At 41.9% G+C, this 16,385-nt stretch overlaps 1 protein-coding gene across 1 annotated transcript; it reads right to left on the reverse strand.

Moving 5' to 3' along the window:
* Positions 1-10,059: 10,059 nt before the first annotated feature.
* CCR4 (chemokine (C-C motif) receptor 4) lies at positions 10,060-14,293 on the reverse strand. The gene is made up of 2 exons (XM_008583622.1): positions 14,179-14,293; positions 10,060-11,937 (listed from the first exon to the last, which is right to left on the reverse strand). The coding sequence occupies exon 2, from the start codon at positions 11,884-11,886 to the stop codon at positions 10,804-10,806; it is 1,083 nt and encodes a 360-aa protein (XP_008581844.1). The 5' UTR covers positions 11,887-11,937; positions 14,179-14,293; the 3' UTR covers positions 10,060-10,803.
* Positions 14,294-16,385: the final 2,092 nt, after the last annotated feature.

The raw sequence follows: 16,385 nt of genomic DNA on the forward strand, positions 1-16,385 counted from the left end.
AGGAGGCCTCCATGGGCTAAGGAGATGGAGAGACGAGTCAGAAGGAAAGAAAAATGTCAGAGGCTAGCGAGCACCCTGAGAAGAGTCCTGGCCCTGCCACCTCCTGTGGTCAAGCCCTTGGGGTAGGGAAGCACAACAGAATCTCCACTCAGGTTTTGGGACCTGAGCAAATAGGGCTTTTGAGCCACCACTGCCTAGGTCAAACATGGGGAGGAGGCAAGATCCCTGGATTCCCGTCACGGTTCAAGGGCAGAGGCAGCACAGTGTGGGTTGTCTCTGCATAAGAACCAAGGCCGTTGTCAGGTTCCCATGAGCCAGAAATGGAGGGGAGAGAATAGAGTGGTTTTCTATGCCAGCTAGAGCAGCAGGAAGGAGCAAAGGCCCTAGAGAGCCCCACTAAGTCTTCTGAGGCCACAGAGTAGAGCAGGAGAAAATGGAGCATTTCCCATGTCCCAAGAGGAGTAACTAAGTTGCTGAGTGAAAGCAGCCCAGCGGCAGTCCTGTAATGTGGGAGTGGTGACTTCATGGATTGATGGCCGAAGTCCAGACAGGATAAAGTACATCTCAGCAGGTGTTGACATCAACAAATGACAAATGAAGACCAGAGTCACTTTCCCAAAATCACAATGCCAGATGTTACTGAGGAAAGGGGGAGTGGGTGAAATGCTGAACTGACTGAGATTAAGTCCCTGCCTTCTGGGGGAACCAGAGTCTCAAAATAGAAATTAAGTTCAGTTCTAGAAGGAAGTTTACTGTTGACAACCATGGATATCTTTCTTAGCACCTTTGGTTAGGATCCGCCCTCCCTGCTATCAGCAAATGTCATAAAACATATAAATGTTATAAAATCTTTTGTTATCTCCTAGTGGGTATTATTATTACTTTATTCTCCTCAAGATAGATCAGCATATTTATTTAAAAGTATTTTCTACACTATTCTGTCATATTGATTTCATCTCAAATGAGCTCTTATTTTGATTGTTGATCTTGTTTATTGTTTTAGAATTTTACTTCTTCCTTGGGCTATGGAATTTTGGTTTGCATGCTCATTTTGAATGGGAGATTTTCTATATGTTTGTTATAAACATTTTTCTCTCTCTGTTTCTGTCTCTCTGTCTCTCTCTGTCTCTTCTCTCTTTCTTCTCATCCATCCCTGTATAGGAATTTTGAGGTTTCCCTGTTTTGGATGTTGTTGGTGTCCTATCCAGAAACCTTTACCTGCTGGTACACCTTCCTTTAACTCCTGTGAGGGATGGTTGCTCCCTTCTCCGGAGAACTACTCTTGACTTAATGGAATACATCCTACCGACACAGGGATACAAAAGGCCAGACCCTTTGCCTCAAAGTGGGATTAATTCTGTAGTACAATTCATGCACCAGAGCCTCTTGAGATCTGGCTGAGGCTATACTCCCGATGAACTTGCTTTGGTTAATTTTGTGTCCACTTGACTAGGCCGTGGGGTGCCCAAGAATTTGGTCAAACATTATTCTGGGTGTGTCTGTGAGGGTGTTTCTGGATGGAACTAACATTTGAACTGGTAAATTGAGTAAAGCAGATTGCCCTGCCTAATATGGGCAGGCCTCATCCAATTAGTTGAAGGCCTGAATAAAACAAAAAGGCTGACCCTCTCGTGAATAAGAGGGAACTCTTCCTGCCTGACTGCCTTGAGCTGGGACATCAATCTTTCCAGGCTTTTGGACTCAAACTGAAACAACAGCTCTTCTTGGATCTCAAGCCTGTCAGCTTTTGGGCTTATACCATAGGATCTCCTGGTTCTTAGGCTTTCTGACTCAGATTAGAACTATATCTTCAGATCTCCTGGATCTCCAGCTTGACAACTGTAAATCTTAGGACTTTTCAGATTCCATAATCATGTGAACCAATTCCTGACAGTAAATCTCTTTACATATATGAGATGTCTTCAAAAAGTTCATGGAAAATGTGTATTATGAAAAAGCTATGCATAGATTATTTTTACCAAAATAAACTCTTACTAACTTGATATAACATGTCTGAACAGGATCTAGTTTGAGGCACTAAGAGGGATAAGACAGTTTGTAAAGAGCCCCTATCACCGCAACATGAATTCTGCTAAAATTGAAGCAAGAAAAAATATCAAATTCATGGTGAAGCTTGGGTGGAAGAATGGTGAAATCTTTGATGCATTATGAAAAGTTTGTGGGGACAGTGCCCCAAAGAAATCAGGAGTTTACAAATGGATAACTTGTTTTAAGAAGGAACAAGAAGATATTGAAGATGAAGGCCACAGCAGCCGACCATCCACATCAATTTGCAAGGAGAATATTTATCTTGTTCATGCCCTAATTGAAAAGGAACAATGATTAACAGCAGAAACAATAGCCAACATCATAGAAATCTCCATTGGTTCAACTTACACAACTCTGACTGAGAAATTGCAGTTGAGCAAACTTTCTGCTCTTTGGGTGCCAAAACTGTGGCTCCCAGATCAGCTACAGACAGGAGCAGCATTTTCAATGGAAATTTTAAACAAGTAGCATCAAGATCCTGAAGTATTTCTTCAAAGACTTGTAACAGGAGATGAATCATGGCTTTGACAGTACAATCCTGAAGACAAAGCCCAATAAAAGCCATGACTGCCAAGAAGTGGAAGTGGTACAGTCAAAACAAAAGCCAATCAGTCAAGAGCAAAGGTCATGCAGCAGTTTTTTGGGATGCTCAAGGCATTTCACTTCTTGACTTTCTAGAGGACAAAAGAATGGTAATATCTGCTTATTATGACAGTGTTTAGAGAAAGTCAGCTGAAGTTTTAGCAGAAAAGTGCCCAGGAAGGCTTCATCAGAGTTTTTCTCCACCATGACAATGGTCCTGCTCATTCCTCTCAACAAACAAGAGCAATTTTGCAACAGTTTCGATGGGAGATCATTCGGCATCTATCTTACAGTACTGATTTGGCTCCTTCTGACTTCTTTTTGTTTTCCAATGGTAAAAAATCTTTAAAGGGTATCCATTTTTCTTCAGTTAATAATGTAAGGGCCAGCCCGTGGCTCACTCGGGAGAGTGTGGTGCTGATAACACCAAGGCCAAAGGTTTGGATCCCATACAGGGATGGCCGCTTAGCTCACTGGGTGAGCGTGGTGCTGACAACACCAAGTCAAGGGTTAAGATCCCCTTACCGGTCATCTTTTGGAAAAAAATTAAAATAAAAAATAATGTAAAAAGACTGCATTGACATAGTTAAATTCCCAGGACCCTCAGTTCTTTAGGAATGGACTAATGAACTTGATGGCACTTATATTGAGAAATAAAATTTATATTTCTTATTTATTTTATTTTATTTATTTATTTATTTTTAAGATGAACGGTAAGGGGATCTCAACCCTTGGCTTAGTGTTGTCAGCACCACACTCCAAGTGAGCTAACCGGCCATCCCGATATAGGATCCGAACCCGTGGCCTTGGTGTTATTGTTATCAGCACCGCACTCTCCCAAGTGAGCCATGGGCTGCCCTCTTATTTTTATCTTTTAATTTCATTTTCCCACAAACTTTTTGAAGTGCTCTCATGTATGTGTCTATATGTATTTGTATATTTTATGTGTGTGTATCTCCTATCGGTTCTGTTTCTCTAGAGAACCCAAATGCAGAACACATCTTTGCTTACTTTCCTTCCCCTTTCCTATCCTACTTCTCTCCCTCCAGGGAGCAGTCCCGGTGAATCACTTGCTCTAGATCCCTATCCCAGGTTCTGCTTCTGGGGAACCCAACCTAAGAGTTCTTCCAGTTAGCCGCTAGAGTCACAGTCCAGAACCAGGTCTTACATTGGTGGTTTAGATTTCAGCTCCTGTCGTGGTTTTGGGGAATCATATATCTGATTATAGAGCCATGGGCTTGGGGGTTGGTTCAAATTTTAGTTACGAGTTTGTATTTATCCTCCAGCCTAACGAGGCCTACAGCTGCCAACCAGCAGTTTTTTAGTCTTCTTTCAGAAGTGGAGTAGACTTGCCCTGCCCTGCCCTAGCCTCTGGCTCCAAGGCTCCCATACTGTATGGAGCAGAGTTTCCCCACAGCATCTCAATTCCTGGAAGCTGTTGCCTGCTTCAGGTCCCAGGATCCAAAAGACTTAACGTCTCAGTTTTGCTCACCAATTGGCTTCTATTTTCCAGTTCTGGTCTTCAAAAATGCTTAATCCTATACTTTTCTGAAATCTTATTTATATTTCATTACTATACAATCCACATGCCATAAAACATGCATATTTTTAAGTGTATATTGCAATGAGTTTTGACAAATATATATATACCCTAGGTCACCTATACCCAATAAAATACAGGGAACTTCTTTTACTCAGAGTGTTCCCTTGGGCTTCATTGCAACTGACACCCTATCTACCCTACACCAACCACTGCTACCATTTTTTTCTTCATAGATTAGTTTTGCCTGTTCTAGAACTTCATATAAATAGAATCATATAATATGTTCCCATTTTTGTCTGGCTTCTTTGCTCAACATAATGTTTCTGAGGTACATCCATGTTGCAGCCTATACGTGTGATTCCTCTGTTCACCCTGCTGAGTAGTATTCCATTGTATGAATATACCAAGTTTGATTGTCCACTCTCCTGCTAATGGACATTTAAGTTTTTTGGCTATTATGAACAAAGCCACCATGAACACTCTTTTATTAAACAGTTTTATTGAGATACAATTCACATACCATAAACTTTATTCATTTGAAATGTAAAATTCAATGATTTTTAGTTTATTTGGAGTTGTGCAACCATCACCACAACCTAAACTGAGAATCTTTTCATTACCCCCTGGAATCTTTTCATTATCCCAAAGAAACTCTGTACCTATTAGCAGTCACTCCCCATCTCCCTCTTCTCCCAACCCTAGGCAACTGCTAATCTACTTTCTGCCTCTACAAACATGACAAACCCAAGGTCATGAAGATTTATAATTACATTTTCTTCTAAGAATTTGCAAATCAGATGTGATCCAAAGTCTTGGTGCAGATCTTCTTCCTGCCTGCTGGCCTCCAGTGATGATCTTGGTTTATCTCATGTGTGATCAAAAGAATGCAGACACGCTGCAGGCTCCCAGGTGCTGGTTTGTACCCACCTCATACAGGAAACCCTGCTACCCATGCCCAGGACTGATGCCAGCATCTTCTTCAAAGCACAGCACCTCTCCGTGGGCAGTTGTCACATCAGGATGGTGTCCACATACTCAACTCACCTGGGAGCCCTGTGTTCTTCTGGAATAGCTCTGCATGGTTCATCAGTCAGCTCTCCATCATCATGAAGCTGCTTTGGGCAGACTTTACAGGTATTTTGGAGTCTGAAAAGTCTATGTCTCTCAAAGCTTGATTGAAAGTGGAGTTTATGGGTTTTTTAATTCATTCCTCTGGATGTTGTTTTACAATTTCCCAGAAAAGGTGGAAATGCAGACTTTTGCAGTTATGTTCATACCAAAAGTGTTAATTAAATAATTTTTGACCCAAAGCCCACCACTGTTTCTAGAACAATTCCATCTTTGAATTCAGTCACATAAGTTTTATTAGAAACACAATGGGGATTTTGGAGATAAGACTAGTGAATTTTGTGTAGTTAGATAGAAACTTGAATTGTCAGTTGTAGAGTACTTGATTAAGAGATAAGGAAATCACTCATTCAGAAAAATATAATTGAGCCATTGCTTTATGCTAGGCATTTTACTAGGCAATTGGGTGGCAGTTATTGTTGGTAGAGTTAGTCTAATTCATGATTAAGATATTGTTTCCCCTGAACCTCAATTTCATGAAGTGATAAAATCAACCTTATCTATTTTATGAAGAGGATGAGATGAGTTTCAATATATGAAAGCTCTCGGTGGATTTCTGACCTTCTGAAAGGGGAATTTGGAACCATTACAAGCTTTTAAGGAGTAAAGTGTTGTGACCACAAAAATGGTGGAGGTTGTGTCTGGTTCATTTGAGCCAAAAAAGACTGGAGATGGAACCAACAGTCAATGACCCATACAAGATAAAAGATGCCAGGTGGTGGTGGTAAGACAGTGTAAGGCTAGGCCTGTGAACCAAACTGACTCCATTTTCCCTGCAGAGGACACTTGTTACTTTTCCACTCCTCAGTCATGAGACCCTCCAGGGCACATAATTATATCATGGTCCACCCTGATAAAATAAACTGAGATGAGAGGGGAACAGGTATTCACTGAGTTGCAAAACCCCTCCCCAAGGCTTGTTTACTATAATTGTAAAGATTAAATTGTAGATTAACCTTAAGACCCCTTTAGGAATTCCTGCATGCACACAAAGCTGGGGTGACAATGATGAACACCACCACCATCTTGGACCTACTGAGCAGGTGCAAGGACCAAAGCCTTAAATGAGCATGTACCCATGATGCATCCAGGAAGAACAGAATGGACCACCTCCAGTGACACTGGCCTGTACCCCTTAACTCCTTTCCCTGTAAAAGACCTTGAACAGCTCCCCTTGGTGGGTAGGGAGATAGCTTTCCTGTAGCTACCCCCCACCCCCTTATGCATAAGTCTATCTCCTCTTTTAATAAAGCATTGCTTGCTTTACTGCTGGGTACATTGTTCGTTTCTATGATTTGGGGGCCCAAGAGCCTAATTCGGTAACAGTGGTATGACCAAGGGTAGAGATGAGCTGTGACCATGACAGGAAGAAAGTGGTGTAGGAGAAGATGCCTCAGGGCTTGAGGCAGAAACGTTATAAGGGCCAACGTGAGACTGACCGTACGAGAACATAGGAACCAAGTGTCAAGTGGGGTTGACAAAGGGCAATGAATGAAGTACAGACCTGATGTGGAGATTCTGCCTCTTCATTTTCCCACACCTGAATCAGTTTCCATATATGTTAGGTACTCACTTGTCCCTAATGTGATCAGAAAGTCCCTATTTTAAATTGGGATTCCTAGAAACAGACTCTGAGACTCTGATGCTAGCATACAGGAGATTGAATGGAGAGTCCTCTTGGGAATAATATCTGTAAGGGTATAGAGGAAGCAGGATTGGGCAGTATGAAAAGTTGAACTGTGAAGTAATTGCAACAGAGGCCTCAGCTAATCTTACAGGGAGCTCTGGAATAGCATTGGCCCTTCAGAGCTGTCCCAAATCCAGGCAAAGGGGCAAGTGCTTACATCCTCTTATTATCCAGTCACTGAATATGAGCTGCCCCAAGGGAGGACAATTCCCAAAGAGACACTAGCTGAAAGCTGTCAGCTGCCAGCACTCCTGATAACTGGTAGAGAGAGTGCTCAGTCCTGACAGGCGCTTGTATGACCACAGCCCCCTGGTAGCTGACTCAGGAGCTCGAAACTGTTGCCTCTTAGGTCTGCAGTTTTTCTTTGGTCTCATTTTTCCCTACTTTGTTCCTCTCTCCCACCTCCACGTATTCACTTTTACTACAAAAAAAAGCTACTCATGACTCCCTGAACACACAGTGCTCTCTTACCACGACCCTGCCTTTTCCTATGCTATTTCGTCAGCCTAGAGTCCTTCCTCCCTTCCATCCATCAAAATTAAGCTCCTACAAGATCTACTTCAAAAGCTAATTGTGGGCTGGCCGGTTAGCTCAGTTGGTTAGAGCGTGGTTCGAGTCAAGGGTTCAGATCCCCATACCTGCTAGCCACCCAAAAACAAAAACAAAAGCTAATTGTGTTATGAAAATTTGAAATTGAATCAATTTTGCCTTCCTCTGGAGTCCCAGAGCATCTTTTTTTTGTGTGTGACTGTTACTGCATTCATCTTGCTCGCATTACAGTTTATCTGTGTTTATGTTTTCCCTTGTCAATTGTACATTTCATGAGTACAGAACTTATTCCTTTGTCCTTTTTTCCTCTCTTAACCTAGCATTCTGGTTAGCACAAAATAGAACAGATAGGAATTAAGTGCATCAAATACTTGCAAGTTGTTACGAGAGTTTCTTGGGGAAAAACTCCCTAAAGGTCTGAAGACCATTTCGTTTCTCCCTGTATCTTTCCTTCTCATGGGAAGCAGACAAAATTAATTTATTTATTCAATAGGATTTGAGTGTCTACTATGGACAGGTATAGGATGGGTTAGTTCCTAGTGTTCTTTTTGTTGTTGTTGTTGTTGAAATAAAATTCACATAACATAAAATTAACCTTAAAAATTTTTGTAAAAACAATTTTAAAATAAAAATAAATCTGAAAAAAATAAACATTTAAAAATGTACAATTCAGTAGCATTTAGTATATTCACAATGTTGTATAGCCATCAACTCTATCTAGTTACAAAACCTTTACATCACCCCAAAGCAATCCCATTTCTATTGTTCTTAAGCAAATTACACCTAGTCTGTGTTCCCCAGAAGCGAGGCATGTGGCAGCAAGGAAGGGATGAGTCTGATGTCTGAAATCATGCTGCCTTGCTTTCCATGGTTCTGTACTAAATGGGAAGAAATTTACACCTAGTCTGTGTTCCCCAGAAGCGAGGCATGTGGCAGCAAGGAAGGGATGAGTCTGACGTCTGAAATCATGCTGCCTTGCTTTCCATGGTTCTGTACTAAATGGGAAGAAACTTTCCCTTACGTGTTCTGAAAGAGTTACGTTTTGATGTCACCAGAGGTTCTAAATTCCTGTCCTGAGGGAATATCCCCACAACTTTGGAACAAGCGTAGCTTTGACAGCCTTGAGGCAGCAGAAGCCCCTCTCCTCAGGAGGAAGGATGGAAGCCGTGTGGACTGCACCTCACCACAGCTTAGTACTGGATGTGATGGGGAATGAAGGGTAGTAAAACCCCTTTGGCAAGTCTTTGTCTTTTGGTGCCCTAAAGTTTCTGTCTCACTGTGATTAAATGAATAAAATTACAAACTCTAGCCAAAAAGGGGAGTCCGCCTCTGGTTTAGCAGATCCAAAACCACCCTTCACCTATGACGTGAGAACATAGGGGCTTTGCATTAATCATCTTACCTCTTTCTTTCAATCACTCTGAAATATGTTCCATTTTACAGATGAGGAAACTGAGGTTGAGAGGAAAGTAACTCAGGCAGAGGAGCGCAGAGCTAGGATTTGACACTAGTACAACACACAAAGTTTTTCTAAGGAAACACTGCCTAGTTGGCCCACCCGCAACTTCTTACCCACTCTTGCCTTCAAGGGCACCACACCACAATAGTGACTCTCTTTTCCACCCTAGTGGAGATCTTAACAGTGAGCCCTTCAATCCCTCCCCTTGGGTGAGTCCATGACCCCTACAGCACGTGGTGACGCGATGAGAGGATCAGCAGCTCCAAGCATCAGGAAATCAAACACAAACATGATCAAGAAAAAAGACTCTGTGGGACTGTACGCAAGTTTATCTTATTTTATTTTCTATAAAAGCAACACCAACTTTCCCTTTAAAAATCACTTTTCTGAAAATAAATGTTCTGGAAATGCATTCTTTATAAATGTAGAGCATGCAATAACGTGTCAACTTAATAGGAGCATTTTAAACTAGTTAACTCAGCTAATAACTTGCAAGACAGATTTTTGATTTTGCAGGGATTAGAGGTCTCCCAGATTTTATTGGAGTCTTTGCTTAATTCTAACTAATGAAGACTGGAAGGACAGAGATAGCAATTTATTTTAATGGTATGAAATGATTAATTGAATGATTAAAATCATTTAATTTTGTAAGACTCGTCAGAAATGACTGGCCAAACTTTTCAGTCACCCAAAAGTTAAAAGCCAGGGCCATATTTTATTTATTTATTTTTTGGTGACTTGCTGGAACAGGAATCAAACCCTGAACCTTGGTATTATCAGCACCATGCTCCAACCAACCGAGCTAAATGGCCAGCCCCTGCGGCCATATTTAAAAGAGAGTATGACACTTTTCACAATTTTATAATTTTTTAACAGCCATTTTTATGACACACCAGCAATAACTTTAAGTTGTTATTTTTACCTCAATTGATGGCAGACACTCCAAAATTATTAAGGAGGTATCATCATACATTATGAATTCTCCTTATTTCTAATTTTAAAGACCCTATTCATAAACAAGTAAAAGACCCCAAATAAATGTATTCTGGGCCTATTATTGTTTTTAAAATTTGAATATTCACTGTTGTAACTAAAACAAAGAAAACTGTGTTTGAATTTTCACAAGTATGTTTGGATCTTGAATGCCTTGTATTTCATGTTTGGAAATCAAACCATGCTAATGCTTTCATATCCTTACCCTTGTAATCAGCACAAAAAGTTTGGCTTCAAGTAACAAATAATCCTTTAAAATAAAAGATAGAGATCTAGGTTCATCATTCCACTAATTGTTTCTGCATACGTCTGGCTTCATGGAATACACCGTGCCTCAGGTACATTGTTAGAATAACACTAGGACACCATGTCAAAGTTTTCCATGCTGTTCCACAAAAGCTGGAAATTAATCAGAGAGCCCATTTTCCACAGCAGGAAGTAGAGATTTACTCCATCAGTCAATGCTCTGCAATTACTTCTGGAGATCATCATTAGTTCAGGTTAGAAGTGAATGGTCATTACCTTTCAATAATAACTATAGCCTCATTGAAACACTGCTCTGAGTTCTCAGATTAATTCGTCCCTGCAGGCAAACCTGCTGTGAGGAAGGATGCCTCAATCCAGATTAACCCTTGCTGGGCTGCACTTGTCTACTGGAAGAGGAAAAGTCGACTGCAGGGTAAGAACCCTCTTTCTGCTCTGGATAGAGACCTTCCTCCCGACACCTGCTCAGGGACCTCTTACTAAAATGCAACTTTAAGTAAGCTCTGAATGTGGGAAGCTCATTAACTCTGTGCTTTGGATTTTCATTTCTTACAGAGCATCATGGAGATCGTGATCCACAGTGGACTGTGTATAAGATGAGCTGGAGGTGTCGGCGGAGTAAATTTGAAGGAGCCCACAGTACTGGCAGAGCACAAAAGGGCCCCTACAGGTTTTGAAGAGCTGTATGATGTACTTGCGAAATTTCTCCCCCAGAAAAAAGTAGATGACTGGATTAAGGCAGCAGTGAACAAAAGCCAGAGTTTCTGTAGCCTGGATAGCATAATCCAGGTATCTCTCAATGGTGCAGTCCTGAATGACTTCTAGCTCCACCAGGGTCTCCAGGAAGAGCACTATGTTGTAAGGCGTCCAGAACCCAAGGAAGAGGACCACCACGGCAAAGATCATCTTCACCGCCTTGTTCTTCTTCTCGTTTTTACAGTGCTGCAAGGTCCTGATGATCATGGAGTAGCAAAACAGCATGATCCCCAAGGGGATCACCAATCCTAGAATGTTGATCTCCAGGGAGCTTAGAACCTTCCACGTCGTGGAGTTCAGAGAATACTTGGTTTTGCAGTAGGTATAGTTGCGCTCGGTATAACAAGTGCTGAACAAAAAGCCTGGAAGGGAGGCAAATACAGCCACTGACCATGTAGCCAGGCTGGTGATGACTCCATAAGTCAAGGTCCTCGCTCTCAAGGAAAACACCGCATGCACAATTGCCAGGTACCTATCGATGCTCATGAGCATGATGAAGAATATGCCACTGTAGAAGCCCACCAAGTACATCCAAGAAATAATCTTGCACAGACCTAGTCCAAAAACCCACTGATCTGCAGCATAGTAGCCCCAGAAAGGGAGGGAGAGCACGAAGAGCAGATCTGAGATGGCAAGATTGAGCAGGTACACATCGGTCATGGACTTGAGCCGCTTGTATTTGAACAGGACCAGAACCACCACGGAGTTTCCAAGCAGACCAAACAGAAAGACCAAGCAGTAAAGCGGGGGCAGGAATAGCTCCCCAAATGCCTTGATGCCTTCTTTGGAGCAGGGTTTGGGGATACTTTCATAGAGATAGTAATTGTTATATATGCTTTCATCCACGGTGGTGTCTGCTACATCCGTGGGGTTCATCTTTTAAATCTATAGGCTCTTCAAGGAAGGTCTGGACCCAACCAGAAGAAGCTAATGAGGGGAAGAGCAAACAAGATCTCTATAAGAACAAAAATAAATCAAACAGCGCTAAGTTCAGAGTATAGTATGTACTATTTTGCCCCAGATTATTTACCGTAAGCCCATCCCAAGTTGAAGGACTCAGTTCCTCGCAGGACCCTGCAGCCAAATGAAATAACCCTGGCCTTTGAAATCAGACAGATTTGGATCAAATTCCAGCTCTGCCACTCAACTAATTCTCTTACCCCTCTACTGGGAGCTTCAGTTCTCTCACTGGTAAGTGAGGATAATAACCTCCTTTTCAAGGAGGTGTTTCTAAAAGATATTCTGTAGTTTGGGGTTACTGCGGTCACTTTCAGGGATGACAAAGTCAGTTGATGTTCCCAACAGTGATGCACCCAAGGCCCTTCTGACAAAAGCAAAAAAGAAAGAAAAGAAAAAAAAAATCAAAACCGACACATTTCCCCTTCAGATTGTAACTACAAAGTTCAGACATTGTAACTCCAAAACTTTAATAACTGCTTAGGCAATCTCATTCAGCTAGAAGAAAACCAGGTTGGTCACTTGCCCTTATATAAAAATTGTAATTCCTGGGCTGGCCGGTTAGCTCAGTTAACTCAGTTGGTTAGAGCATGTGCTGATAACACCAAGATCAGGGTTCAATCCCCATACTGGCCAGCCGCAAAAAATAAAAATAAAAATTGTAATTCCTCCTGCATGCTTTGCACTTTATATTTTTCAAAGCATTTCACCAGTATTGTGCATTTAAACCCACCCCCATGCTCCTGTCCTTACGCCATCCCCAACAAAAATTTTGTACTGTAAGCTAAGCAAGCATAATTGGCCCATGGTATAGATGACTCATGAAAGATTCAGAGAGGTTAAGTGACTTCCCAAGACCACACAGCCGTGCATAGAGCTTGCTTTTCAGGTCTCAAGTCCCACTGATGTGCTGGTAAACCAGGTCACTGAGGAGGGCAGAAAACTCTGATTTATAGCATTTGCTGGGTTTTGTGGTATAAATACTCCCACCATGGCCAATTTCACACTAGCAACTGCCTCACAAAATTCCTGAATATGTAACTGTGGGGTCTTCAGAGCTGATACAATCCAGCCCCAGCACACCACTGCCAAGTCCCAGGTTTGCTCTGGAGCACCATTTCAGGTAGGAACATGCCTGGCCTTCCAGGCACGGGTGGCTAGCCGCTCCTGGGCCAATTTGATGCTAATGAAGCAAATGTGTTTTTCTCAAAGTGGCCTTTTGGAAGGTTGCAATACTCAGTTGGATAACTTGAGAGAACTTTTTGGTCTTTTCAGCAAACTGCCTATGAAAATCAATCCTATGTGCTGAATTCTATTAGAGTGGGAATTAGCCCTATGGATCTAGAAAAGGCACATCATAGTCAGAAATAAAATCTCTACGTCCCCAACCATCTTCATTTCCTATCCAAACTGGCAGATGAAGAGGTTAAAACCTCTGAAAGTTACATACATGCTCACATGTGTACCAGAGCAATCAGGGATGAAGGGCCACCAACTCAAGGCCACTCTTCTTGTGCTTTCATGGCACCCTGATATTCCTTTTTAAAACTCTTTTCACCTTGTTTAGTAAATCACATCTAATCCCTCCCCATATCCTCATTATCCAAATTTGGATATCTAACTACCCAAACAAACTATGTGTTTCTCAAGAGAGATTTTGGTTTACTCCTGCACATGGATACTGAAGACCTGTTGCATCACAGGGCCTCCGAAAAAGCTTGATAAATGAATAACAATTCTAGTCTTTCTCCAACATTTTACCATTGAAAATTAAAGGAATAAACAAGTCTAAGGAGTTAGGAAATTATCAGAAGAACAAACAAACAAGAAACACAGCTGGGAAATGTTTGGAATGATTCTGTAGGCCTTATGTGTGCAGTGTTTCTTGGCCTGGGAGTACTGATAGAAGCAGCAGAAAGGTTTGTATTTTAGGTGAAAATCATCTGTATATTTTTGGCATGTGGACTTAGGCCAGTTGTATGCCGGGGAGAGCCCTTCATCAATGAATATCCATCAGATGAGGTTTCGGGAGGTGTGGGGACAGGTAGAGGGTGTGGGAGCTCTAAGATGAGTGCCATGAGTGGCTGGGATGCCTGAGTGTCTGGGCTGGGTGAGTGGCTGGCAAGCACTCAGGGCTTCTTCAACTCCACACACATGTCTAGAAAGCCCCACATGGCCTGAGGCCCTGGAAACATCCCCATCCCCACTTACCTTGCTTTTCTGTAAGTGGCTCTGAGGAAGGTCTGTGAGGCAGTGCCAGGCTTGCTCAAGAAGCTGGCGTTAAGGAGGACAGGTGCCTTTGAAGGGCACGTGGTTTCCTGTGAGCACCACCTCTATTCCTCACCCATCTATGCTGAGTTCAAATGGGGTTTTTTCTGATAGAAGTAGGAAGCAGAAAATGAGTGATTCTTACTCATTCCCCCAAACTGAAAGCTGGGAAGGTTTGCTCTCTACAAGACTAAGAAAAAAATGGTCAGGTTTTTTTTTTTAAAAAAAAGCATTTTAATTTTTAAAAATTCATTTGTTGGCTTTTTAACTTTAAAAAAAACTTTCTTTTAGCTGGCCATCTGCAGTAGAAATTATCTTTATATTTTGGATCTGTGGCTATTTGTTACTTCCCTGTCACGGATGTGCAGCAGCAAGTGATCAAGGTGTGTGACGTTCTTTAAACAAGTAGGAAGGCCAGAGATACCTAAGGAAAAGGATATTCAAGAGAAGAGAAGAGAAAAACGTGTCCAAATGTGTATGCCTGTGAGTGACTTGAAAGGCGTTAGTCAACCACATTCTTTGATTCAATCAATAATTGACTAATCCTCAATCTTGTGTAAAGTGGCGTGACAATGCGGCTTCAAGCCATTTTGCAACAGGAAGACCCCCTCATCCAAGCCTCTTCTGCTTGGAAATTGGGGAGCTTCACAGACAGTGATCTGGGCAGGGATCTAGATGTTCCCTTTTCATAGCCAAGGGACTGACATCAGTGTTAAGTTCCTTGTATATCATATCCTTGGCTTTTTGGCAGCTTCCAGATATTCTCCCTCTGTGTGTCTACAGTTGCTTAGCTTTTTGGTTCTGCTTAAAAGAGCCACAAATGTCATTCTTCCCGAGGAATATTCATTAATAGGAATTTAAAAAGTGAATTAGGACACAGTTAATCTTTTGTTGTTGTTGTTATCACTTCCCTAAGGAGTATTTTTAGACATATTTTTCCTAATCCCCTCCATAAAATTTTAATGTCACAGACATATTGTATATCTGTTTAAGCAGTGTATGTTTATCTGCGCATTCTACCTAAAAAGAGCAAGAGTTTTGTCTCTCCCCATGCACCAATTTTTGCCTCCTTGGGGGCAATATCACCTCTATTGAGAATGCATGAGTTAGAGTAGTGGTACTCAACTGGAGTTCTTTGCCCCCCACCAGGGAACATATAGCAATGTATATTGTGGTAGGGGGGAGGTGCTACTGGCTTCTAATGGGTAGAGCCCAGGAATGCTGCTAAAATCCTGCAATGCACAGGACAGCCCTTTACAACAAAGAGCTATCTGGGCCAGAATGTCAACTGTGCTGAGGTTAAGAAACCCTGAGCTAGAGCAATGTTCTCCAGAGTGTGAACTGTGGAACCAGATCCATAGATGAGAAATGAGAAATGGGAATCAGTGGTCAAATAACTCTGGGGAGTGCTGGAGATGGGTTCAAGTTGAACACAATTCCTTGCTGTAGTGTTTCTTAGGGGCTTATCAATGCTATATCATGTCTCTGGAAGGTGGATTTAGAGTGAAAATGTCCCAAATGTATTTGACCAGCTTATAAAATGAACATGGAATTATAGACTTTGAGGGACAAGTTAGAGAGATGGGGAAGGAAATAATATGAAGGGCATGAAAGCATATGCCCTGGAAGGCCCTTGGCAAGTCCGTCTGAGCACATTGCCTAAATCTCCATGGACTCCAGCTTGGAGCAGGGGAATATTAAGGTTCTAGAACATATGCTATTTAGGGGTCCAAATCACTAAGTGGTCTTTGCAATGTGTGTCTGCAGATGATCCCTCAAGAGCCAGTTAGTGCTCCCTTGACTGACCCTTGCCCTGTAACAAGCATCCTGATTCCCATGAGTGAGGGGAAGTGTAAGCTCCAGTATCCATGTTGGCTGATAGTACTTGCTGTAAAGCCTGCTCAGTCTGGGTTCAGATCCCAGTGCCACAACTTACTAGCCACATGAACTTCAATTTTCTTATCTGTAAAAAGAAGCTTTAATGAATGAGGATTGTGGGAAGATTAAATGAGCTAGTGTTTGTAAAACACTTAGAATTCTGCCTGGTATATATAGGTACACAGCAATGGCACTAGCAATAAAAACCAGTAGGATGAATAAAATACACAGGAATAGCTTCTTCTCTTGAAGTAGCTGAGCCTAGCATGTTG

The sequence above is a fragment of the Galeopterus variegatus genome, unplaced genomic scaffold, assembly GCF_000696425.1.
Source record: "Galeopterus variegatus unplaced genomic scaffold, G_variegatus-3.0.2 Scaffold99, whole genome shotgun sequence".
Taxonomy (NCBI): Eukaryota; Metazoa; Chordata; class Mammalia; order Dermoptera; family Cynocephalidae; genus Galeopterus; species Galeopterus variegatus.

Coding starts and splice junctions, on each gene's coding strand:
- CCR4 (XM_008583622.1), bottom strand. CDS start 11,886: ATGAACCCCACGGATGTAGCAGACACCACCGTGGATGAAAGCATATAT.